The sequence below is a fragment of the Mustelus asterias genome, chromosome 18 (genome assembly GCF_964213995.1).
Source record: "Mustelus asterias chromosome 18, sMusAst1.hap1.1, whole genome shotgun sequence".
Lineage (NCBI taxonomy): Eukaryota > Metazoa > Chordata > Chondrichthyes > Carcharhiniformes > Triakidae > Mustelus > Mustelus asterias.
The window spans coordinates 51,567,962-51,594,771 of record NC_135818.1 but is presented as its reverse complement, the minus strand read 5'-3'; the positions used below and the strand labels follow the sequence as shown (position 1 = coordinate 51,594,771).

Genomic DNA, 26,810 nt, shown 5'->3' with positions numbered 1-26,810 from the left:
GGCGGGGTGTGGAGGGATAAGGGGGCCAGTAATGTTGTTGGAGTGGGGCAATGTCTGTGGGGGCCAGGGGGAGGCATTATCCAGCCCGGGAGGGATGTGACAGGGGAACTGCATTCTATAATTTTCTTTTCTGCGCATGTGCAGTTGGAGGCGCCAACCGGAGCTCGGGCGCGTTAAGCCCTGCCCACAAGCTTGTGCAGCGTGATTCAGATTTGCTGATATTTTTTCAGGCAGAGTGTGTATGGGGGCCTGAGAACGGGTCTAAAAGTCAAATCTGAAACACTCCCAGTTTCAAGTCTGCCCAGCACTTAGAATCAAAATGGTAAAATAGGGCCCATTGAGTCTGCAGAAAATGTTGTCAATTAGATAAGGAAAAGGCTCCAGAATAGGCCTTTGAAGGATTCTACATGTAACGCTGTAGGGTGGCCATTGCTGAAGATGATCAGATAGATAAGAGTCAAATTTAGTAAAGGTAATCCCGTAGAAATGAGCAACCAATCAAAATGAAAGAGGCTTATGTGGTTCATTGTATAGAGAAGAGGTAGCGTTACAGTTGGCCCTACTAAACCTGATACAAAGGTGCTCCACATTGACATAATTTGGAGAATTTTCATTCACCAAAAAGATAAATTAACTTTAAAATGGCAGCACACCACATTTAAGAATATTTTTCATCTGTGTGTACTTCAAGGATACATGAGGCAAAAAGCTTCAAGGCAACAATGTAAAATGGTGCTCTTGTCAATATCATTTATAGATGTTGTGTTAGATCTACAGGAAGATGACCACCCATGTTACTTGTAAGGCAGTAATCTCATTTGAGCGGTTCAGCTATTATGCAATCATTTGAACTCTCAGATGAGATTGCAAGTTTAACCATGTTAAATTCTCAAAGTCACACTTTTAATATAGGGTTACTAATTTTTCATAACATGCCTATATCTTATGCATCTGTACTACTGGAATCAAGGCTTTAGATTTAGTTCTGATAAAGGTTTGGCTCAATGCTATTAATTATATAAGAATAAATAACAGAGAAATAAGCACCTGAGAATTTGAAGTTAATTCAGCCCATCCTGCAATTTTATCACCTGGGTCACTGGATCATAGACACACCATTCACAGTCTCCATATCCAGACTTCAATTCTTCACTGGAGTACCACAGATCAGTGGGTCCTTTGGTTGCTGTAGGCATCTCTGTGAAGGTTCTTAGAGTGCCATGCCTGCTCTTGTTTTTTTATGTTCCACTAGTTATCCGACACACGCAAACTATAACCAGGCTTAAAAGACTATTTTGGTATGATTGAAATGTACATTCTCTTCTTTAAAAAAACACATCTAATGTGTCTAAACCAACTTAGGCATGTTGTTAAAAGTGAAAGCTGATGGGCCTCCCCCACCAGTGTCTGTGTGTGTGTGTGTGTGTATATAGGTACCTGGTGGAATGTAACCCATTGAAGCCATATGGCTTGCTACCGCATAACACTAATTAGCTGCTAGAAAAATAGAGGAAAAACTGCAAATGCTAGAAAAGAGAAATAAAATCTGTAAACTCCCTTTAAATATCTGAATATATGGATGTCCTGCTTGCTGTTTCCAGTCCAAAATTAATTTGTATGTGTTTACAGCACAGAAGTAGACCATTTATCCCAAAAGGTGTACACCGGTGTTCATTTTTGACACGGCCTCCTCCCATCCTTCTCCATCTGAGTCCAGTAACATGTCCTGTATTTGTTTTCCCTCATATAAATTATCCAGCTTTCTTTTAAGTGCAACTATGTAAATCACCTGAACTACTCCTTGTCGTGACTTCCACATTCTAACCACCTTCTAAAGATACAGAAATTTCCTCGGAATTGCCTGGTGATTTATTAATAACCACTTCATGTTTATGACCACTAGTTCTGGTTTCACCCACAAGTGCAAACACCCTCCCTACATCTGCTCTATTAAACCCTTCATAACCTTAAAGACCTCTTATCATATCACCCCTCAATCATATCTTTTCTAAAGTAAATAGCCCCAGTTGTTCAACATTTTCTGATAGCTATATCCTCTCATTTCTGGTACCATTCCAGTAAATCTCTTTTGCATCTTCTGCAATGACTCTTCTGTTTACAATATGGAAACCAGAACTGTTCATAGTCCTTGAAGTACCAAGGTTCTAGACAAATTTTGCAAAGTCTCCTGCTATTCAATTCTATCCCACTGGAAATGAACTCAGTGGTGTTTTTTATGGCTTTATCAACCTGGCACCACTACTTTCAGGCATTTGTATCTGTCCCCAGGTCTCTATGTTCTTCTATTTAGACATATAGTTTGAATAAGTATGTGGCCTAGTTATTCTTCCTATGAAAATATAAGCCTCACACTTATCTATATTGTTCATCTGCCAATCACACACCCATTCAATAAGTTTATTAATATCTTTCTGCAGTTGTCTTGTTACAAATATGACATTTATAAGATGGTTATGATTTGGGACTGTAATTTAGACTGTAATTTAATTTAAGGATGTGGAAAAGATTGAAAGGGTGCAGAGGAGATTTACAAGGATGTTGCCTGGATTGAGTGGCATGCCTTATGAGGATAGGCTGAGGGAGCTCGGTCTTTTCTCCTTGGAGAGACATAGGATGAGAGGAGACCTAATAGAGGTATATAAGATGTTGAGAGGCATAGATCGGGTGGACTCTCAGAGGCTTTTTCCCAGGGTGGAAATGGCTGCTACGAGAGGACACAGATTTAAGGTGCTGGGGGGTAGGTACAGGGGAAATGTTAGGGGGAAGTTTTTCACACAGAGGGTGGTGGGCGAGTGGAATTGGCTACCGTCAGTGGTGGTGGAGGCAAACTCAATAGGGTCTTTTAAGAGACTCCTGGATGAGTACATGGGACTTAATAGGATGGAGGGTTATAGGTAGGCCTAAAAGGTAGGGATATGTTCGGCACAACTTGTGGGGCCAAAGGGCCTGTTTTGTGCTGTAGTTTTTCTATGTTTCTAAGACTCGGTTTCCAAACTTTTCCAGCTGTGGAACCCTTTTGACCTACCAAGAATACTAAAGGAACCCTGAGAAAGATTCTTATTACATTAAAGAATTAAACAACAAAAATGATTATTATTGTACAAATATACAAAAACAAACATAAACATGTTTCTATGACTTTTTTGTAATATAATACATGAAAAAGTTCTGTTATTCAACTTCCTTGTCAATACTTCCAAGTCTTACCTTATTTTTGTAATTTTTAATGGGAGCATGCATTCCCACCCTTATCCTCACTCCACATAACCCAAGCAAAGTAAAATAAACTTTATTTATTAGTCACAAGTAAGGCTTACATTAACACTGCAAAGAAGTTACTGTGTAAATCACCTAGTCACCTCACTCTGGCACCTGTTCAGGTACACTGAGGAAGAATTTAGCATGGCCAATGCACCTAACCTGCACACCTTTGGACTATGTGAGAGGAAATGGAGCACCCGGAGGAAACCCATGCAGACACGGGGAGAACATGCAAACTCCACACAGACCCGAAATGAGGTTGTTTTGGTCATTAAATGTTAAAGGGGAGCTGGAGTTGATTTACTGGAAAGAAGGTGAAATATATTCATACCTGTAGGCAATGGCAAGAGCATCCGTGTTGGCCGTGCATAGACCTTTAGCTTCCAGGTCTCACAGGGTGATATTAGGTTATTGAAATGGTTTTGCTTAAAACTGTCTTTTAGGTTCCAAGATAGAATGAAGTTAGGAGCCAGAGGACAGCTGATTAGCATTCTACCTGGACACAATGCCCATTTGATTCATATTGCTGTGGGGATGTGCTTTAGAATGGAAAAGTTAATAAAAAGCCATTGTGATATTGGGTTGCAGGTTTCTTAACATATTCCTGAACTTCACAGACATGAGAGTCGATAATAATCTCAGAGAGAGAGAGAGCAAAAAGATAGAGGCAGCCACCCTGATCATATAAAAGAGAAAATGCTATCTTTATTATTCACCACATAAAAGGCAGTGGAAGCTTTTGTTCAATTAAAGAGATCAAGTTCATGAGGATTTAAACTAGGTTGGAAGACTTGCCATCTTTGGCTGGGGAGAAGAATCTCCAGGGAAACATGCACTGTGAAAGTCAGCAGTGGCTTAGAAGTTATCCAGTTGAAAAAGGAGATAAAATGCAGGCCATTGGTAATAGAAAATAGCTTTGGACTGGTTCTGGGAGAATATTCACAAAAGGGACAGCATAAAGTATAACCATGGCAGTGTATTTCAGTAATTTTTACAAGTAAATGGTGAAACTTTACCGTAGTCGAAAGCTTAAGTTGCCTGCAAAATAGTGTTTAGTCAACATTGTAGTTAGTTTTTTTGTTACAGTAAAAGTCTTACAAGAAATATTGTGTGATCTTTCCAGTCAGTGTCCCGAAATTCAAAAGCCTTTTAAAACTTCAGTCTCTACTGGGATCATTACAATCCTCTGTATTAACAACGCCTACAATTTGGTGTCATTTGTAAATTCCAATTCCCAAGTTCAAATTGTTTATATAAATGCTGAAATGGCAGTGATTCCAGCTCTGATTGTTCTGGAACACCACTTCCAACCATTTGCCAATCTGAGTAATTATTTTTGATTCCTACTCTCTTTCACCTTTGCAAACAGCTTGACATCCATCCTATAATGGGGGCAGCACGATGGCACAGTGGTTCGCACTGCTGCCTCACAGCACCAGGGACCCAGGTTCAGTTCCTGGCTTGGATCACTGTCTGTGCAAAGTCTGTATGTTCTCCCTGTATCTGCATGGGTTTCCATGGGTGCTCCGGTTTCCTCCCACAGTCTGAAAGATGTGTGGTTAGGTGGGTTGGCTATGCTAAATTCTCCCTCAGTGTACCCAAACAGGCGCCGGAGTGAGGCGGCTAGGGGATTTTCACAGTATCTTCATTGCAATGCTAATGTAAGCCTACTTGTGGCGCTAATAAATAAACTTTAAAAAACTTTAACTTAGAAGTCATAGAAACCCTACAGTGCAGAAGGAGGCCATTCGGCCCATCGAGTCTGCACCGACCACAATCCCACCCCACATATTTACCCGCTAATCCCTCTAACCTACACATCCCAGGACTCTAAGGGGCAATTTTTAACCTGGCCAATCAACCTAACCCACACATCTTTGGACTGTGGGAGGAAACCAGAGCACCCGGAGGAAACCCACGCAGACATGAGGAGAATGTGCAAACTCCACACAGACAGTGACCCAAGCCGGGAATCGAACCAGACTTCACATTTTCTGACCTTAGTCTACTAAATACCTTATTGAAGACTTTTTGAAATTCAAATACATTATGTCCACTTTATTACCTTTATCTACCCTTTCTATTACAAAGTAATTGGCCATTGAGCCCCTCAGGCTTGTTCCCTCATTCAATAAGATCATGGCTGTGTGACCAAACTCCATGTAATTAACTTTGCCTATGTGCCTTAATACTATGGTTAACAAAAAAGAATGATTTAAAATTAACAATTGACCGAACATCACTTGCAATTAGGGGGACAAAGTCCAGACTTCTGTGACCCTTTGCATGCAGTGTTCCCTATCTTAATTTCTGATTTTATTTTTTATACTATGTCCCCAAGGCCTACGTTACCAACCAGCAGAAACACTTTCTCTCTATGTACCTTATTGGTTCTCCTTAATAGCTTGAAAATTTCTATCAAATCACCCTTTAATCTGAAATGGAAACCATCTGTTCCTGGGAATTTGTCACTCTTAAGTGTCATTATTTTTGTAATTGCTTACATTTATTTTGTTTTTGGTGATCCAATATTCATTTCCTTGAAATGTCTAGTGTGTTATCCTCTTCCTCTATTGCAAATACCTGATGCAAAGGGATCGTTTAACATACCAACATATCCTTACATTAAGTGGCAATATCACCATAATCAGTTTTCAAGGGGCCCACATTGTTCCTAGAACAGCTTGTTATTTTTAATATAACTGGTTTTGGATTATCTTTGATATCCCTTGTATGTTATATACTCCATTTTTGTCACTTCTTCAAATAATTCGTGGGTGGCATGGTGGCACAGTGGTTAGCACTGCTGCCTCACAGTGCCAGGGACTCGGGTTCGATTCCTGGCTTGGAATCTCCACATTGTCTGTGTGAAGTCTGTACCTTCTCCCTGTGTGTGTGTGTGTGTGTGTGTTTCCTCCGGGTGCTCTGGTTTCCTCCCATAGTCCGAAAGACGTGCTGGTTAGGTGCATTGGCCACGCTAAATTCTCCCTCAGTGTACCCGAACAGGTGTTGGAATGTGGCGACTAGGGCATTTTCACAGTAACTTCATTGCAGTGTTAATGTAAGGCTACTTGTGACACTAATAAATAAACTTAATCCAATAAGGTTGGTCAAACATGACCTTTAGAATCCATGCTCACTGTCCTTTATTGCAGTTTCAGTTTCTTAGATGTTTCTATTGGTCATTGATTCCTGGACGTTTACAGAACAAGAGAAGGCCATTCGGCCCATTGTATCTAGGTTCCTTGAGTATTAATGTTGGCTTGAAAGGCAAAATAACAATGGTCCTCAAAATGTATCTGATAAATTATTAAATCACAATTTTCAAGATTGTTGCCTTCAGAATTCCCCATACCTTTATCATTCACATCCCTTTCAATAAATTCTAAATGGAAGCATTGCTAATGGTTTTGTTTAGGCAGCTCAGGCTGACTCTGAAACAACAATCATGGGCGGCACGGTAGCACAGTGGTTAGCACTGCTGCTTCACAGCTCCAGGGTCCTGGGTTCGATTCCCGGCTCGGGTCACTGTCTGTGTGGAGTTTGCACATTCTCCTCGTGTCTGCGTGGGTTTCCTCCGGGTGCTCCGGTTTCCTCCCACATCCAAAGATGTGCAGGTTAGGTTGATTGGCCAGGTTAAAAATTGCCCCTTAGAATCCTGGGATGTGTACATTAGTGGGTAAATATGTGGGGGTAGGGCCTGGGTGGGATTGTGGTCGGTGCAGACTCGATGGGCCGAATGGCCTCCTTCTGCACTGTAGGGTTTCTATGATTTCTATGATTGTAAAGTCTGGGTGGAGAGCGGAAAGTGCGCCTGTGCAAACTAGGTGCGCGGACTGAGTCACACACGAGCCACTATACCTCCAGTCCCTAGTGGCGGTAGCCGTCGGAGGTACGGAATCTCCTCGGTCTGCGTCCACTCTTATGCCAACAGGGACTCGTCGTCAAATGCTGCGGCTGGCCCTCATCCCATCAGGCATTGCTCAGTGCCGAGCATCAACATGGCGGATCCGAGGGAGAAGGCGCTTCAGGATTATCGGAAGAAATTACTGGAGCACAAAGAGATCGACGGCCGCCTGAAAGAGTGTGCGTTTTCCATGTTTCCCTTCTCTCCGGCGGGCTGTGGTGCGAACGCGGCTTCCGTGCGTTGTGCGAACGAGCAGGAGCAGAGCCAGCGCCGACTCGCTTTGTCATGTTGGATGAAGCCGGGGCCGAGTGAATGGCAGGTTCAGGTGCCGGCCTGCTTCTGCTCCCCAGGCTTCGAGTGCGATTCAGCCCCTTAAAATGTATCATGTAGGAAATTTTATGCAGGTGTGAAGTGATCCGGACTCTATTCTGGATCCCAGTGGCAAATAGTTGATCGCAACTACCAGCCTTCTGGGCTGCTAATCTGGAACTATGAGTTCATCCTGGAAGCTGGCGGGGCTTTAAATTCAATTAATTAAATACATTTGGAATTAAATTCCACTAATAGAAATGTATCAATGAAACAGCTGGATTATTGTAAAAATCCAACGGTTCCAATGTTGCATTAGGGAATGAAATCTACTGTCTTCAGCTAGTCTGGCCTATATGTGAATCATGATGTGGAGATGCCGGCGTTGGACTGGGGTAAACACAGTAAGAAGTTTAACAACACCAGGTTAAAGTCCAACAGGTTTATTTGGGAGCAAAAGCCACACAAGCTTTCGGAGCTCTTAGCCCCTTCTTCAGGTGAGTGGGAATTCTGTTCACAAACAGAGCTTATAAAGACACAGACTCAAATTACATGAATAATGGTTGGAATGCGAATACTTACAACTAATCAAGTCTTTAAGAAATGAAACAATGTGAGTGGAGAGAGCATCAAGACAGGCTAAAAAGATGTGTATTGTCTCCAGACAAGACAGCCAGTGAAACTCTGCAGGTCCACGCAACTGTGGGAGTTACAAATAGTGTGACATGAACCCAATATCCCGGTTGAGGCCGTCCTCGTGTGTGCGGAACTTGGCTATCAGTTTCTGCTCAGCGACTCTGCGCTGTCGTGTGTCGCGAAGGCCGCCTTGGAGAACGCTTTCCCGAATATCAGAGGCCGAATGCCCGTGACCGCTGAAGTGCTCCCCAACAGGAAGAGAACAGTCTTGCCTGGTGATTGTCGAGCGGTGTTCATTCATCCGTTGTCGCAGCGTCTGCATAGTTTCCCCAATGTACCATGCCTCTGGTACATTGGGGAAACTATGCAGACGCTGCAACAACGGATGAATGAACACCGCTCGACAATCACCAGGCAAGACTGTTCTCTTCCTGTTGGGGAGCACTTCAGCGGTCACGGGCATTCAGCCTCTGATATTCGGGTAAGCGTTCTCCAAGGCGGCCTTCGCGACACACGACAGCGCAGAGTCGCTGAGCAGAAACTGATAGCCAAGTTCCGCACACACGAGGACGGCCTCAACCGGGATATTGGGTTCATGTCACACTATTTGTAACTCCCACAGTTGCGTGGACCTGCAGAGTTTCACTGGCTGTCTTGTCTGGAGACAATACACATCTTTTTAGCCTGTCTTGATGCTCTCTCCACTCACATTGTTTCGTTTCTTAAAGACTTGATTAGTTGTAAGTATTCGCATTCCAACCATTATTCATGTAATTTGAGTCTGTGTCTTTATAAGCTCTGTTTGTGAACAGAATTCCCACTCACCTGAAGAAGGGGCTAAGAGCTCCGAAAGCTTGTGTGGCTTTTGCTACCAAATAAACCTGTTGGACTTTAACCTGGTGTTGTTAAACTTCTTACTATATGTGAATCCAGACCACAGCAAAGCGATTGACTCTTAACTGCCCTCTGAAATAGTCTAGCAAGCTGCTCAGTTGTATAGGGATAGACTATGTGCTGGCCTTGCCAGTGATGCTCACACATCTTAATGAATTAAAATAAAACTTGGTTCTTGATTAATTGGATAGATACTGAGGTGTGTTCCTAAGAAATTTTCTGCTTCTCAACAGTGATCCCTGAATGGTTTGATGCTCTACCTTGCACATTAATTCATATAATTATATAAAATAGGATATCGTTTGTGTTGACTCTTTGAAAGCTATTTATATCCTACTTGCTTGCAGGTTGAGTGCAGGGTGTTCATGCTGAGGATGTAATTTTGAATGCAGTGATCTACTTTAGATTTATATTTTGATTTTGAAATATTGCTTTAACTGTGTGATGTATTAACAAATTGTTTTGGATGGAGGGGTGCCAGGGTGTATTAAATTTTCATGTGATTGGGTTGCTCCATTACTTTGATTTTGCATTTATTTCATAAGACATTTATAAAAATGTTGTGCCCAATAGTAATTTAATATACTAGCCAGTGTATGAAAATGAAAACTGTAACTAGCAGGCCAGTCAGCATCTGTGAAGTAGACAGCCACGTTAAAGATTTGCACACAGCCCCTACTTCAGGGATTTGTTTTTTTTTGCGATTTCCGACAACAGCAGTATTTTGCTTTTTGTCGTATCAATATGCTCTATGTGGAAAATTGCTCGACAAAACTTATTTTAGGACAATTTCTCTCACTGTACCAAAACAATGCAATTATCCTATTTAACCCAACTTAGTTTAACTAAAAATAGTTTTTTAAAAATCACATACAATTCTCAACTTTATAGAGAGATAAAGTACAAAAGCAAGAAAGTTCTGTTAAATCTTTATAAAGAACTAGTTCAGGCTCAGGTGGGATATTATGTTTAATTCTGGGTACCACATTTAGGAAGGAAGTCGAGGCCTTGGAGAGGATGCACAGAGATTTACTACAATGGTATTAATGATGGGGAATTTCAGTTTTTAAAAATTCTTTCATGAAATGAGTGTGTTGCTGGCTGGGTCTGCATTTGTTGCCGATCCCTGATTGCCCTCGAGATGATAATGCTGCCTTCTTCAGCCTTTGCAGTCCATGTGGTTTAGGTAGATCCACAATGCTGTTAGAGAGGGAGTTCCAGGTTTTTGACCCAATGACAGTGAAGGAATGGCGAAATAGAGGTGTATGGTTTGAAAGGAAGCTTGCAGGTGATGGTATTCCCTTGTGTCTCCTGCCCTTTTCCTTCTAGATGATAGAGGTTGGAGGTTTGGAAGATATTGTTGAAGGAAGTTTGGCAAGTTGCTGTGGTCCATTTTTAATTTGGTACATACTGCTGTTACTGTGCATTGGTGGTGGAAAGACTGAATGTTGTTAGAGCTGCACTCATCCAGGCAAGTGGAGAGTATTCCATCACACTCCTGACTTGTGCCTTGTAAATGGTGGACAGACTTTGAGGAGTCAGGAGGCGAGTTACTTGCCACAGGGTTCCCAACCTCTGACCTACTCTTATAAATCGCAGTATTTATGTGGCTGATCCAATTAATGTTTGGTCAATGGAGACCCCCAGGATATTGATGGTGGACTCAGCGATGATCATCTTGTTGAATGTCAGAGGGAGATTATTTGATTCTCTCTTGAAGATAGTCATTGCCTAGCATGTGTGGCATAAATGTAACTTGCAATATAGAGACTGGAGAAGCTGAGGTTATGCTGCTTAGAGCTGAGAGGTTAAGAAAAGATTTGATAACCCTTCATGATTTTGAACAACTTTGAAAGGGTAATTAACGAAATCCTATTTCCAGTTGCAAAAGGGTTACCAACTAGAGTATATAGTTCTAAGGTGATTAGCAAAAAAGGACAGAAGTGGTAAGAGTTTTTTTTTTGCATAACAATTTGTTGTGAACAGACATGCACTGTCTGAAAGGGTGGTGGAAGCAAATTGAATATTAATTTTCTGAAGAAAAAATTAGATAAATCACTGAAAGCAACAAAAAATATCAGTCTATGGGGAAAGAATAGAAGGGTAGGATTAATTGGATAACTCTACCAAAGGACCAGCACAGACACGAAGAACACATTCCTTCACCTGTGCTGTAAAGAGGCCACTGGAGTGCCTACTTATAAGCCTATCAATCTTGTAAAATTAAAGTGCAAACCTTTTACTTGTATACAGTAAGAGAACAACTGAAGGAACTAACCAAGCAGTATGAAAAATCTGAAAATGACCTCAAAGCTCTTCAGAGTGTTGGACAGGTAAGAGTTTATGATTCCTTCAGCAAATGGCAATGGGTGTTTTTCTGCAGTTCCTGCTGAAGATAAATAATAATTTGTTTTCCTCAGATTGTTGGCGAAGTGCTGAAACAGCTTACAGAAGAGAAATGTAAGTATTGCAGCTTAATTGCTGGTGATTGCAATTCACCTTAACTGCCATAATTAAAGCAATTAAAATTGTCTATCTAATTTTTTCCTGTGTAGTTATTGTGAAGGCTACAAATGGACCACGATATGTTGTTGGCTGTCGACGGCAGGTAAATTATTCAAGATTGTATACTGTTTGAGCCATTTACTTTCCCCATACACCTCTCGGTAAAACATGTTTTGTTTAATTACTTTCATGAAGGAGAAAGAATCGGGTTGCTAAGTTGTCAGCTACATGTCCCCCACCACCACCCTGAACCACAGTCTATAGCCAGATCATACAAGCCAAACATTTCCAACTATAATTGCTTGTCTGTGCTGAATGAGCTGATGCCTCATTTGGGATGTGACCATTGCCCTCATGACTTCTGCTTTAGGAAGGGGAAATTGTTCATTATTTAATTTTTAAAAATTGAGCTGGTACCATGATTGTTGTATTAAACAACGGGGACCGGATTTTGCACGGTTTGCTCTTGCTGAGAAAGTGTAACTCTTAGCAGACACTCGATTCAAGCTGAATTACCAAACAGGTTTATTCATTAGAGAGGTCTTTGTCAGTATCACTGAAAGTCTGTCACTTGTGAACCAGCCAACAAGAGATTAAAAAGCCAAACCAGTAGGTTGAATTCTTCTTCTAGTTATAGACAGTTGACTTTTTAGGTAGGTATTATCCTAATCTCTACTGATCATATTGTTTTTAAAATACGTAGGTATCTCTACTTACGTAAACAGCACCATTGTCAGAAATTGTCATAACCTTGTAACATTCATCCTTTTCTATGTAGCCTTTGCCATTGAGAAGCTACCCTGCCAGTCTACAATGGTTTTTCATATCATAAGAAATAGGAGCAAGAGTAGGTTATTTGGCTCATCAAGCTTGTTCTGCCATTCAATAAGATTGTGGCTGATCTGATTGTGGCCTTAACTCCACTTTCCTACCTGTCCCCCATATTATGAATGGTCAATTCATTTATGCACAGAACTTTGATAATTAATTTGTTCTTAGTAATACATCGGTAACATTTAGAGAAAATAATCTGGTGGTGTCATTTTTGTACCAAAGCAAATTTACTACCTGCTGAAATATGAGTCCAAAAGTTGCATCAAAATCATTTGGTGGAAGATATTGATATGGTCTGACTTGAGTCAGCTGTGCCTTACTAGTGGAATATATAATGATTTTTAAAATTTTCTGCCATAAAAATAGCACAACTGGTATCTGTGAATTTTGTGTGAATGAGGCAATAGTCAGCTGTGAGATGTTTCTTAAAATATTTCCCCTCTAATTATATCGAGAAACTGAAAAAATTCAAATGTTTCAAAATATTTACATTGTGCATTTACAATTATTTCCATGTTTCCATTACTCTGATTCTGTATCTTGGTAGATTTCTGTGAGCCTTATATAGTTTCAATGTTAATGTAATATAAAAGGGTTGCCAATATTTTTGATTCTAATTGATCATGGAATTGTAGATATTTACAGCATAAAGCCTGCTTGTTTTATCATTTATGTGAGAGCTTTTAATGAAAGCTATCCCAAATTAACCCACACCTTATTTTCCCAATAACCTGGTATCTTTCTCTGCAGCCTCTTCAACTTTCTGGGCCCCAAACTCTTGAATTTCCTTCTTTAATATTTCCTCCAAGCTTTTGGTCACCTGTCCTTCTCCCTCTTTATGTGGATAGATGTTAAATCTTATTTGAGAATGGCCTGTGAAGTGTCTTGGGATGTCTTGCCATTTTAATGGTGGCATATAAACATTTTTCCTGCTAAGTTACATGCCTGTACCACACAGTACTCGTGTAATTCCCCGTAAGATACTGTACGTGCACAACCATACAAGAAAATCTAAAGGTATCTCACATTTTAATCAGCAGGCTGCTCATAACAAAACATCTAAACAGAGCGTTGTACACTAGTTGTTGTTAACTGAGTCAGAATTATTTATTTCCCGATACTTAGATTGACTTTCACTCGCTTCTCTCCCCAACCCAATTGCTTCTATTAATCTGTAAATGCACTGACTATATCAAAAATGTCTAATGATCATCTGTGCCATCAAGATATCTGTGTAATGTTGTTTTGTAAATAACATTGCCTCTACTTGATAACTGTTTTCAACTTAAAAGTCATCTGTCTTCCTAACTCCAGCTTTGCTTATTTTTGCATGCACAAATGTTAAAAGAAATTGTTTTTTTTTCATTTGAACGTGCAGACATCGAACAAGTCCTTTGTTTAAAAATGTAATTGTCTCCTAATCTATAAACTTTAGCCTTCAACTTATTAAAAAAACTTTGTTGTAGCTAAGTACTACCTGGACATATTAGTGATGTGGAATGTATACAATGGAAGTAGTCCAGGTAAAATTCCAATAATCACTTTGTTTAAATATTTGTCCAGAAAATCATGATCCTAATTTATTGATTTAAAGTTAAAAGATCTGTCTTGGATGGATGACTTTTAAATTGACCAACATTGTAATTTGGATTATGGATGCATTGTGCAGCTCTAAACAGTGGGATGAGAAATATTAGGATCCAAGGTTGCATTACAAAATGCTGTGTTTAAGTGGGTGCTCTAATGATAGAAACATGGCTAAGATGATGCCATTGATTAAAGATTTGGTCTTATTTCAATATAAGATATCTTGTGCATCTCTTGGAACATGTTATGACAATATATCATAGAATTATGGAATAATGCAACACAAGAAGGACAGTGGTCTGTCGAGTCTACATTAAAGAGCAATTCAACTAGCCCCTCTCCCCAGCTCTTTGCCTATATTCCTGCAGTCTTTGCTCTTTCAAGTATTCATCCGAATCATAACATTGAATCTGTATTCATTACCCTATCAGGCAGGGCATTCCAAATCTTAACCATTCTTTTCTCATCAGGTTGCTTCTGATTTTTGTACCAACCTTCAGATTGTTGAACTTTAGGCTATTGGAAATTATTTCTCTTTTTTTCTAGATTTGAGCCCTTCATGATTTTAAACAACTCTGTCTTGGATTTCTATGCTCTAAGGAGCACAAGCCAATTTTCTCCAGTCTATTCATGTAATTGTAATCCCTAATCACTGGAATCACTGTAGTAAATATGATGTAAAAGGCTTTATAACAATTTAATGAGAAACAAGAAATACTTCCATTTATATTACGCCTCTGACCTGGATAAGTATCTCACGGCATTTTACAGTGCCATTATCAGACAAAAAGATTGAGCAAGGAAGATAAATTCTTTTCAAATGCTAATACTGTTAAGGGGCAGTGATGTTTAATTATTTTTTTCAAACAAAAGCCATGAGCTTGTTTTTTAAAAAACTTGCATTTTCTGATAGTGTTTTTTTTTTGTTTCATGAATACAGCTTGAAAAAAGTAAGTTGAAACCTGGTACTAGAGTTGCCCTGGATATGACAACTCTGACTATAATGAGGTAGGTGTTGTAATGTAAGCCTTTTGTTCAGTCATAAAAATTAAGTTCAGTTAGGGACTATTGCAATATTTCAAGAATATCAACAAGAGGTGCTTACAGTATAGCCTGATAGATTTGATTTGGTCTGCCTGCTATTCGTGAACAAGTTTTTTTTTAAATGCCTGGACACTTCTTGTTAAATGGTGCAGTTCCTTTAGTGTGTTTTTTTTGAACAAAAGGTGTTCTGCTGTTCATTATTAAGGAGCAATTTTGGGTTTGTGGGATGATGAAGGTAGTCTTATTACAGGTTAAAGATTCTGTTTTGCATTTTGGCTTGAGCATGGTCGAATAACATTTATGAATATAAATAACCCTGTGGTTACAGTCCAATCCATTGGGAAGTTATAATTGCATTGTACTTGTGTAACAGGTATTTGCCAAGAGAAGTGGACCCATTGGTGTATAACATGTCTCATGAAGATCCAGGAAATGTTACTTACTCAGAGATTGGTGGACTGGCTGAACAAATTAGGGAATTGAGAGAGGTATGTTAACTAAATTTGTTGCATTAAGAGAAATATTGAACTGTGCTCTGTAAAGCTGTTTTGTTTAAATTGAAATTGTTCTGTGGTTGCAGGTCATAGAGCTGCCACTTACAAACCCAGAACTGTTCCAGCGTGTAGGAATCATTCCACCAAAAGGATGCCTACTTTATGGACCACCAGGTAAACAACTGCACCTTGGCTGTTTGAATGAAATTACTTTTGAGTAGTTAGAGATCCATCCTATTAGCCCTAGTGTATTAAACTGAAATAAATGAATGCTTTGTAATATTTAAATAATCATACCACCTTATTATTGGGAAGGGTTATTCCTGGTTTTGAGTTGTGAATTTCTTTTAGGGAGGATCTACTATGACCTAAAGTTTTCAGTATTATTGTTGAAGTTTCCTTTACCCATGTCTAGATGCAAGAATATTAGTTGAGTCTTGTAACTCATACAATTTATCTCTCAATACAAGTAATTCTATAATTCTATGGATATTCTTTACCCCCCCCCCCAAAATGGTATAGCGGAGTACCACATTGTTGCTTTAGCCAGTCTGAAAATATTCACCGATCAGAGAATTTACAGCACAGAAAGAGGCCCTTCAGCCCAGCGAGTCTGCACTGGCCATCAAGCACCTATATTCTATTCCCATTTTCCAGCACTTGGTACATAGCCTGGTATGCTACGGCATTTCAAGTGCTCATGCAAGTGCTTCTTAAATGTTGTGAGGGTTTCCACCTCTATGACCCTTTCAGGCAGAGTTTCGGATTCCCACCACCAATCTCAGTTGGTCAGAAAGTGTGCACATCACTGTAGGGGAGTAGACATTGGAGGATGAGTCATCCATTCCAATCCTAGCAGTCAATCAAGAGAAGAAACTGTGTTTTTTAGGCTGTCAGTTTAGCTGAGAAGCGATGTGTAGCAGAAAGAAATCTTAAAATGATTAATAATAACACAAGTTTGAATTGGTAAACACACAAACTATGCAATAATGGGGAGAAAATAGGTTTAAGAAATCTCATAACCATGAGGTGAAATTATTATATTTTGGACGGGAAAGATGTCTGTGATTTTTATCTTTTTCAGGTACAGGGAAAACGCTCCTAGCAAGAGCTGTTGCTAGTCAGTTAGACTGCAACTTCTTAAAGGTACGTTCTAGAAAAATCTAACTTGATATGTTTTGAACTAAATAGGGTATAGTATTGAATGTTAGCAAGAAGACTTCATTCATTTGTGAAATTGAAGATTTTAAAACTTTTTTAATAGGTTGTTTCCAGCTCCATTGTGGATAAGTACATCGGTGAAAGTGCTCGTTTAATCAGGGAAATGTTCAACTATGCCAGGGATCATCAACCATGTATCATTTTTATGGATGAGATAGATGCTATTGGTAAGCTTGCTTCCTCTGTCTTTTCAAGTAATTAATTTGTAGCAAGAATTGCAGTTGAATTTTGATTTTATTTGAAATCAATGCAAAATCGTGTTACGACTATGTTCTTTGATTCAACCTGGTGTTCCATCACACGATGAAATAGTCCAATCTTTTAAACTTTTGAAACATGATACTCTTGCTATAAATCTTTTGCTTAGTTTCAAAATTAAACTGAATCTTAAAACTACAGTGAAACCTGTTACAATCACTGTTTTGCAGGTGGTCGCCGTTTCTCTGAAGGTACCTCAGCTGACCGAGAGATTCAGAGAACCCTCATGGAGGTGAGGACATCATATTTATGATTTAAAATATTGGAGATATGCATTGTCAATAATGAGTTGAACCACCCAGGGTTTGCTGGCAGGCAGGGAGACAGTCACATGACCGCCTTAATTTAACTTAAATTATAGACACAGCCTGTAACTTGATTTATAATTTTCGACAAATACGTGGAAACCATTTGAACATGGTTAATAATTCCTATTAGAACATAGAAAAAATACAGCACAAACAGGCCCTTCGGCCCACAAGTTGCACCGGTCATGTGCCTAGGCTTATATATAGGCTTACCTATAACCCTCAATCCTATTAAGTCCCATGTACTCATCCAGAAGTCTCTTAAAAGACCCTATCGAGTTTGCCTCCACCACCACTGACGGCAGCCGATTCCACTCACCCACCACCCTCTGAGTGAAAAACTTACCCCTGACATCTCCTCTGTACCTACTCCCCAGCACCTTAAACCTGTGTCCTCTCGTAGCAGCCATTTCAGCCCTGGGAAAAAGCCTCTGAGAATCCACTCGATCTATACCTCTCAACATCTTGTACACTTCTATCAGGTCATCTCTCATCCTTTGTCTCTCCAAGGATTATTATTTAGGATTGCATTTATTGGCAGTCTTTTGTAAATTGTCATAAAATGTAGGCAATCGGGAATATTACATGCAAGCTGTCAATAGTCCAATCCTTCTCCTCCTCCTTCTATGTTGGTTATTTGTCCTCCTGAAAATTTGTACTTTGAACAAAATTTATCATTTAATATATTGCTAAACATAGTAGCCCTAGAACTTAATATTTCTGCAGATAAAGATAAATAGATGAAAGAAGCAGCTCACCAACAACTTTTCCTTTCTACCCTCCCCTACACGGCATCCGTCACACTTATGTGTATGAACATACAAATTCGGAGCAGGGCAGGAGTAGGCCATTTGATCAATAGCTGACTTTATTGTGACCTCAAATCTGCATTCGCTACTAATATAGCATTGCTTACTATGTTTACTTAAAAACTATAAGTCGATGTGCAACTGTACCCTGCAGCTAAGCCAAACTTTTCAGTTATCCTTCACTAAAGGGTAACAGATTGGTATGATACTATTTTTCTTAATTATTAATAATCAGCTCATTATCATGGGTTTTCAAGACTGATCCAACACCATTGATAAATGTGTAAATACTCCAATCTGACAATTTGCTGCTGTATAGTGAGCCTCATTTATGACTGGAGTGTAAGAAAATAATTATCCAGGAAGTTACTATTTCAAGACTGTTGCTATAGAAGGTTTTGTGTGACAGAATTCCCCCTCTACTCTCAACATGTATCAGCGTTTGTAGCTTATTTAATTGTATCCATGAAATGGTGAATCACATATCTACTGCTCAAATTTACACTTATAACAAAGAACAATACAGCACAGGAACAGGCCCTTCGGCCCTCCAAGCCCGCGCCGCTCCCCGGTCCAGGATTGAATCCTGAATCCAGGATCCCCGCCCAATTTTCCAGCCTATCTACATCCTAATATCCTATCCACCGAGCTGTCCCTCACAGCTACGATGCTTTCTTTGTTCATCACAACCTATTAACTCACCCCCACCCCCCCATTCCAGACCATGTGATCTCCAGGGAGAGGCGAAAACCCAGAGTGACAACCCCAGGGCCAATATGGGGAAAAAAAAATCTGGGAAATTCCTCTCCGACCCCCTGAGGCGATCGAAACGAGTCCAGGAGATCACACTGGCCCTGATCTGAATATGCTTCCCAACCCTATTCATTTCCACTTCTGCTTTACGAACACCATCTGAATTCCCTGCCCCCGAGACAGGTTCCCAACTATCCGCAGTGACTTATGAAGTCACACAATGCTGCTTATATAAAATAATCATCATTTATATAAAATCATTTTGTATATAAGGTAGAGAAGGCCATTTTGTACTGCTACATAAGAGTGGCACTTGTGTGTGTACTGCTCCATATATGACTTGAGACTAAGTGCTTGTATTCTGAACAAAATTGATGACCTAACTACATTACTTTGTAGCTGTTGAATCAAATGGATGGCTTTGATACTCTACATAGAGTTAAAATGATAATGGCTACAAATAGACCAGATACATTGGATCCTGCTTTGTTGCGTCCTGGCAGACTTGATAGAAAGATTCGTAAGTATCATGTCAAGGTTGAGATTGTTTTAGAAAAGTCATTATATCTAAATAAAATATTGCAAGACAATGTAACTAACTAAATTTTATTAAAATCTGCACTTCCAGATATTGAACTTCCAAATGAGCAAGCAAGATTGGATATTCTGAAGATCCATGCTGGTCCCATCACAAAGCATGGTGAAATAGGTATGCTAAGATCTTCCACCTTTTGCACATGTAAACCAAATTTATTAAAAGTGCAAACGATATGGAATTCTAATACAATTATTGTCTGTTGTATTATGGCTGATAATAGAATTAATGTCATGGTTTAATGGTAGAACCTCTGTCCAGTCATTATATGATGGAGTTTGCTGAGGCTCCAGTATGTCACTGATATTGGTATAACCTAAAACTGGTATGAATACTGTGGTAATTTAGCAACATGCCGGTTTCTGTCACCAACACTCATTATCGTGAACCAAAGCAAAGGCCGCTCCAAGAAAATGCAGTGACAAATAGCATTGTAGTAGATATCCAGAGACCAACTGGCTTTTTCAGCATTGACTTTCTGGGAGGTTTTAGTAGCTACTATGATAATATTACCAATGGAGACCCAAGTGACCGTCTGTTTATAGGCCCTGCAAAGACAAACCGATTTGTCAGGTTTAAGAACAGAGACTACAGGCGTGGCCCATTCTGCAAATTGCAACGGCCTTATTATACCCAAGCTTTTGAGGCACCCTAGTTCAGTTTCCACCTTCTCCAGCATGGAGTAAGGGACTGGCCAGGCTCTGAAATACCTAGATGTAATGTCAGGGTCAATGTAGATCTTGGCCATGGCTCCTTCTATTTTTGCCAGGCCCCCCTGAAAACCTTCAGGGTATCTACTGACAGCCTCATACAGTACCCCAAGATTTCCTGAAGACCTCAAACCAGTTGAGCCAAGTCTGCTGGAGCTAATCCTGCCCCATAAGGCTTGGTTTGTACCCCGTACAACAGTGAGTGGAAGATGGGCTGATTGTAGTCTATAAGTCACTGGGGCCACTTTAGTGCCTTATATTTGTAAAGGTTCCCCCACGTAGGTGGCTAGCCTGGTCTTCGTATCTTCCAACCTTAGGAGTTGGATGCCCGATTGGAGGTGCTTATCAGTCTGTTTATGGAATAGAGTCATAGAATCCCTACGGTGCAGAAGGAGGCTATTCAGCCCATCGAGCCTGCACTGGCAAAAATCCTACACAGGCCCTACACCCGTAGCTCACATACTAACCCTGATAATCCCCTGACACTAAGGGGCAATGTGGCATGGCCAATCAACCTAATTCTCCAATAACTGAAACTGCGTCTCCCGTGTTTATCTCTAACATCATTTATCTCCATGGTCATTTACTTGTAATTCCACCATTATCGGGATAACCTTTGTTGTTACAGTACGGTCCAGTTGTAGTGTCCCTGGAAAAAAAGGATACCTGCATTGTATGCTCAGGTACCAGCCTTGGCTTCCTTCCAAGGCAGCATGTGTTTTGCCTGTTCCTGAAACATTGCAGTGGCTATGTCCTTTGACACTGTTTGCAGTAATCTGTCCACTGACAACTACATCTTCCTACAGTATGTTCTTTAATACTCTTAATGTTGGCATTGCTGTTCCTTGACTGTCTAGTGGTGACAGGTTCCTATTTCGAATAGGACCCTTTGATACCTGATTGACACATGCACTGTCCAGTGAGGACTGATTGCATGAGGTCCCTCCCCCTAGTTGGAAGACATTTCTGCCTGATGCCCCTTGTAGCTCCTGAGCCCCTATTTCCGCATTCCCAAGTGACGAGGCTATTTCAACTGTTTGTTTTTAAAGTCAAAATTGGGTTCTGCCAACAGTTTCTTTTGGATGGTTAGGTCATTTATGCCACATACCAACCTGTCCGTAACATTTCTTTAAGAGGCAGTCTGAATTTGTGGTGTTCAACTAATTTCTGCAACCTAGCCAAGAACTCAGAGACAGGTTTTCCAGGGGTTCTCCCAGTCACGTTGAAGCAACATCGATGGAGAATTACCTGGGGCTTTGGGTTGTAGTGGATTTTTACCAGGTCTATAGTTCATTAAAAGTTTTTGAATCGGGACATCTAGATAGGTCAGACTTCTTATCACACTGAAAGTCGGTGCCTCGCATAATGTTAGCAATATCACTTTTATGCTTTTTGCTTTCTTCAATGTTGTTGGCATAGAAGAAGTAATGCATGAACTCAGTATATTGGGCCCAGTCTTCCCCACTGGTGTCATAGGGCTTGGATTTCCTGTGAGGATGCATAATGGTCTTTTCTTACCGGAAAAATTCTTGATGTTCAGAGGTCGTCTGGAGGGAATGATGGAGGAAAAGAATAATTTTTCTCCTCGTCGCCAATGTAGTAATTCAACCAGACACCAGTTTCCGACACCAACGCCCCATATTGTGAACCAAAGGAAAAGGCCGTTCCCTTGGCTTACAGTCAGGTAGTCTTCACCTCAGAACCTACAACTCTGGTCCTGGTAAAGTTACAGACTTAAAAACCCTTGGCTGCTTCCCATTGGGCAAGCCTCTACTTGTTCAATAAAGCAACTCGTATTCCATGAAGCCCATAGGTAGATCTATTGATGATCCCCTGTGGCTGTCAAAACAAATACTTCAGCTCCATGAACCAAGTTAAAGATCAGTATCTGGAAATTTTACAGTGTAAATGTCTTTAAAACCCGGTCCCCAGCCTCCCTCAAATGGAGGCTGCCAGCCTTCTTTCTTGCTTTCAGTTTGGTCTCCGTAACCTCTTCTTCGGAGGACTGACTGTACAAAGAACAAAGAACAATACAGCACAGGAACAGGCCCTTCGGCCCTCCAAGCCCGCGCCGCTCCCCGGTCCAGGATTGAATCCTGAATCCAGGATCCCCGCCCAATTTTCCAGCCTATCTACATACCAATATCCTATCCACCGAGCTGTCCCTCACAGCTACGATGCTTTGTTCATCACAACCTATTAACTCACCCCCACCCCCCCATTCCAGACCATGTGATCTCCAGGGAGAGGCGAAAACCCAGAGTGAAAACCCCAGGGCCAATATGGGGAAAAAAAATCTGGGAAATTCCTCTCCGACCCCCTGAGGCGATCGAAACGAGTCCAGGAGATCACACTGGCCCTGATCGGAAAATGCTTCCCAACCCTAGTCATTTCCACTTCCATGAACACCATATGAATTCCCTGCCCCCGAGACAGGTTCCCAACTATCCACAGTCTCGCTCTGTACTGGCACCAGCAAGATGATCATAGAATGAAGCCTTGAAACGAGAAACAAGGAACAATTAGCCCGCGCCGCTCCCTGGTCCAAACTAGACCACTCTTTTGTATCCCTCCATTCCCACTCCGTTCATATCGCTGTCTAGATAAGTCTTAAACGTTCCCAGTGTGTCCGCCTCCACCACCTTGCCCGGCAACACATTCCAGGCCCCCACGACCCTCTGTGTAAAATATGTCCTTCTGATATCTGTGTTAAACCTCCCCCCCTTCACCTTGAACCTATGACCCCTCGTGAACGTCACCACCGACCCGGGGAAAAGCTTCCCACCGTTCACCCTATCTATGCCTTTCATAATTTTATACACCTCTATTAAGTCTCCCCTCATCCTCCGTCTTTCCAAGGAGAACAACCCCAGTTTCCCCAATCTCTCCTCATAACCAAGCCCCTCCATACCAGGCAACATCCTGGTAAACCTCCTCTGTACTCTCTCCAAAGCCTCCACGTCCTTCTGGTAGTGTGGCGACCAGAACTGGACGCAGTACTCCAAATGCGGCCGAACCAACGTTCTATACATCTGCAACATCAGACCCCAACTCTTATACTCTATGCCCCGTCCTATAAAGGCAAGCATGCCATATGCCTTCTTCACCACCTTCTCCACCTGTGACGTCACCTTCAAAGATCTGTGGACTTGCACACCAGGTCCCTCTGCGTCTCTACACCCTTTATGGTTCTTCCATTTATCGTGTAGCTCCTCCCTACATTATTCCCACCAAAATGCATCACTTCACATTTATCAGGATTGAACTCCATCTGCCATTTCCTTGCCCAAATTTCCAGCCTATCTATATCCTTCTGTAGCCTCTGACAATGTTCCTCACTATCTGCAAATCCTGCCAGTTTTGTGTCGTCCGCAAACTTACTGATCACCCCAGTTACTCCTTCTTCCAGATCATTTATATAAATCACAAACAGCAGAGGTCCCAATACAGAGCCCTGCGGTTAGTTCCAACAATGGTCACAGCTCCAATCTGCTGCTGCTGGAACAATGGAACTGAGGGCCAATTGGATCTTCCCAAGGTGGGGCAGGCGTCTCGCCCTGAGCCAACCAACATTCTGCCAAGTGTAGAATGGTTGTGGGGCAGAGGAGCACGGCAGCCCATTAAATAGAGTCCAATGGCTACAGGTGGTCTGCTGACAGTTCAGGGCCAAATAGATGAAAACAACTTTTTATAATTCCCTTTTAATGGTGACTTTATTCATTCTTTACAAATTGATTCACATCATTAACTTTATTCAAGCTAATGCATCTTTTGGTTAATTTTACAGATTATGAAGCAGTTGTGAAACTGTCAGATGGATTTAATGGTGCAGATTTGAGAAATGTCTGCACTGAAGCAGGTATATTTGAAAGTCATTTCAACTTTAAGTAGCCATTGGAATATATTAATATTTTATATAATATATATACATTGTTTTATCACGCTGTATACAACAAATGTGAAGTGATTTACACTTAAGACAATGTAATTTTTTTGTCCATTTTGGAACATCATTTGCTTGCTCTCGTAATTTGAAAGTAAATATTCATTTCAAACTTTTCTTGTTCAGGTATGTTTGCAATCCGTGCTGATCGTGACTATGTTATCCAGGAAGACTTTATGAAGGCTGTTCGCAAAGTTGCTGACTCCAAGAAGTTAGAATCCAAGCTTGACTACAAACCTGTATAATACAGCCCCACTTAGTTAACTGTAATTGTACAGTTTTAAAGGGGTTTAAATAGCATACAAAAGAGAGAGGAATCTGATTGTTGTTCTATACTGTAATTCATTACTATTATATAATACCATGCTGCAGACAGTAAGTGACCACTAACTTTGATGTTCTGCTGCATTATATATGTAATGACTTGTTTTTTAAGCCACAGTTTGGCTGCTGGCAACAATATTTTGTTGAAAATGTTTCCAAAAAACAGATGTCAGCATTGAGACATAACTGTCTTAACAGTGTAATGTATTCTCTTGTACCCAAATGACACTTGAAGCCTTTGTGATGCGATGCTCAATATACAAGTTTATAGGTTTTTGATCAATTTGATTCATTTTCCCTAGGCCTCAATAAAATTTAAATTTACAAGAACGTGACCAGCTATCTGTTGAATGATTACCCAATGCTTGCAAATGTCCTGTGGCATTTTCATGGTGAGTCGATGTTTTAAGTAGCATTAACCGAGGACACTGACTTATTAACATTGGGAACAGAGCACCGGATAGAAAATTTAGGATCTGGTGAGATAGGATGGATGATTAGAGACTGGGGCTGCAGCATTTTCAATACGTGGTCCCAGACCATGGCAGAACATTTGCCTTTTAGTGCGCTTTGTAAGTTTGCCAACTCTTAGTGTTTAATAAAAATAAATGTCCATAAAAACAAAAACCAAACGCTCTGTTTAATATCTACTCACTTTCTCGGCGTTTGTACAGAAAGAGTTCATTCATTTAGCCTGATCATTTATTCTAAAGAGAATGGGTTCTAGTGGAATATGTACAAGCAAAATGAAGTGAGTCGCTATAAAAAGACAATGTGTTTTCACTGTTAATAAAGAAATTATGATCAGAAGTGTTAATGATCACATGTTTTCTCGCTGCACAGTTTTTAAATGCACAACAACATCTAATAAATGTAACCATTTGTCTGAAACGAAACTTCGAGAATTCAGTTTCCATTTTCCTTTCAATCCTCTTGGATAAAAACAAGGGCGATGTCAAATTCTCGCAAGGTGAGAGGACATGCCCTTCTAGTCTTTAACACCCGCTTTTGCATGTTTTTTTTAACACTAAAAGTCGGCAAAGTACATATACTCAGAATCCACATATATAGTCAAATGGTTTGTCCAGTTGTTGAAGTGAAAAGAATTCCAGTCAAACTTGAGTTTTAAAATCAGAAGAAGTCTTGAAGTATAAGCTGGAATTTTCCAGTCGTATTTCGCTGGCGGATCTTCCCGTCCCGCCGATGGTGAACCCTGTGATGGAGGGTGTGTAGAATGGGAAACCCCACTGATAGTGGTGGGATCAGAAGATCCCGCCGCTGTCCAATTGTGGGCCATCTCCGCTGCTCCCCACCTCCACCCCAACCTGTAATTCCATGCATTTAGCATTAATAATACACCTAACCTGCACATTTCTGGACACTAAGGGGCAATTTAGCAAGGCCAATCCACCTAACCTGCACATCTTTGGACTGTGGGAGGAAACCGGTGCAGACACTAGGAGAATGTACAAACTCCACACAAACAGGCACCCAAGGCGAGAATCAAACTTGGGTCCCTGGCGCTGTAAGGCAACAGTGCTAACTACTGTGCCCTTATTTAATGGAAAACATCTGTATTTCTAGTAGAGTTATCAGTGTATCGCAGATAGTGGTCAAGAGAAGATTTTGGCCTATCGCTCTTCAATATGAGACTAGCTGGATGTTGCATTAATTGGTTAAAACATTGGGGACCAAGTCCTTGATTGTTACTTGTAATCCTTAAGTCAATTAGATTTACCGTAGAAACGAAACTTGTAATTGAATGTACTACTATTGGAGGATTGCAACTTTTAAAAATTGATTTCTTGGTGGGATGGAGCTCACACAATATGGTGCAAATCCCTGAATACCAGTAGAAATGCATTTATGAATTTTCCAGCCTTGACAGTCAATGTAGAAGTTACTTAATAACATGATAGACATTTCAATTAGAAGATTTATTTTTCATTAGATCTCATATACAGTACTTTTAAATTTTGCAATACTTTGTAATATTTGTTTATTCTAGAAAACAGGATGTTATCTAATACAAACATGAACTTTCTGTTGTAAAGGTAAATTTTATTTGGTAATCGTAATAATTGTGAGGTTCTACAGTCACTTGGCAATTGAAAGTAATTGAATTATTTATTCGAAGCAAACTACATACCAAGGAGAACACAAAAAGACCTCCATGCTCTTCAACTCCTGAGATTCTACTGTCAGAGCTCAACCGCCGATCTCCAACCACCACTACGCAAACTTGAACTTGCGCTCCATCTCTGCAGAGCACAAGTCTGAACTCACGTTTAACCGCCGTTCCGACAATGAGTGCTGGGGATGCGGTTGTCTGAGCGATTGATGTTTGAGGTCATGACTGATAGATGTGGATTAGGGATCAGTGAATAGTTGACTGAT

General features: G+C 40.5%; 1 protein-coding gene across 1 annotated transcript; it reads left to right on the top strand.

The window, feature by feature from the left end:
• Positions 1-7,212: 7,212 nt before the first annotated feature.
• On the top strand, positions 7,213-24,748 carry psmc6 (proteasome 26S subunit, ATPase 6). The gene is made up of 14 exons (XM_078233923.1): positions 7,213-7,368; positions 11,282-11,361; positions 11,449-11,488; positions 11,584-11,636; positions 14,895-14,962; positions 15,372-15,486; positions 15,579-15,666; positions 16,577-16,638; positions 16,757-16,880; positions 17,142-17,203; positions 19,241-19,361; positions 19,470-19,550; positions 23,934-24,005; positions 24,216-24,748. The coding sequence occupies exons 1-14, from the start codon at positions 7,284-7,286 to the stop codon at positions 24,332-24,334; spliced, it is 1,170 nt and encodes a 389-aa protein (XP_078090049.1). The 5' UTR covers positions 7,213-7,283; the 3' UTR covers positions 24,335-24,748.
• The last annotated feature ends 2,062 nt before the right edge of the window (positions 24,749-26,810 follow it).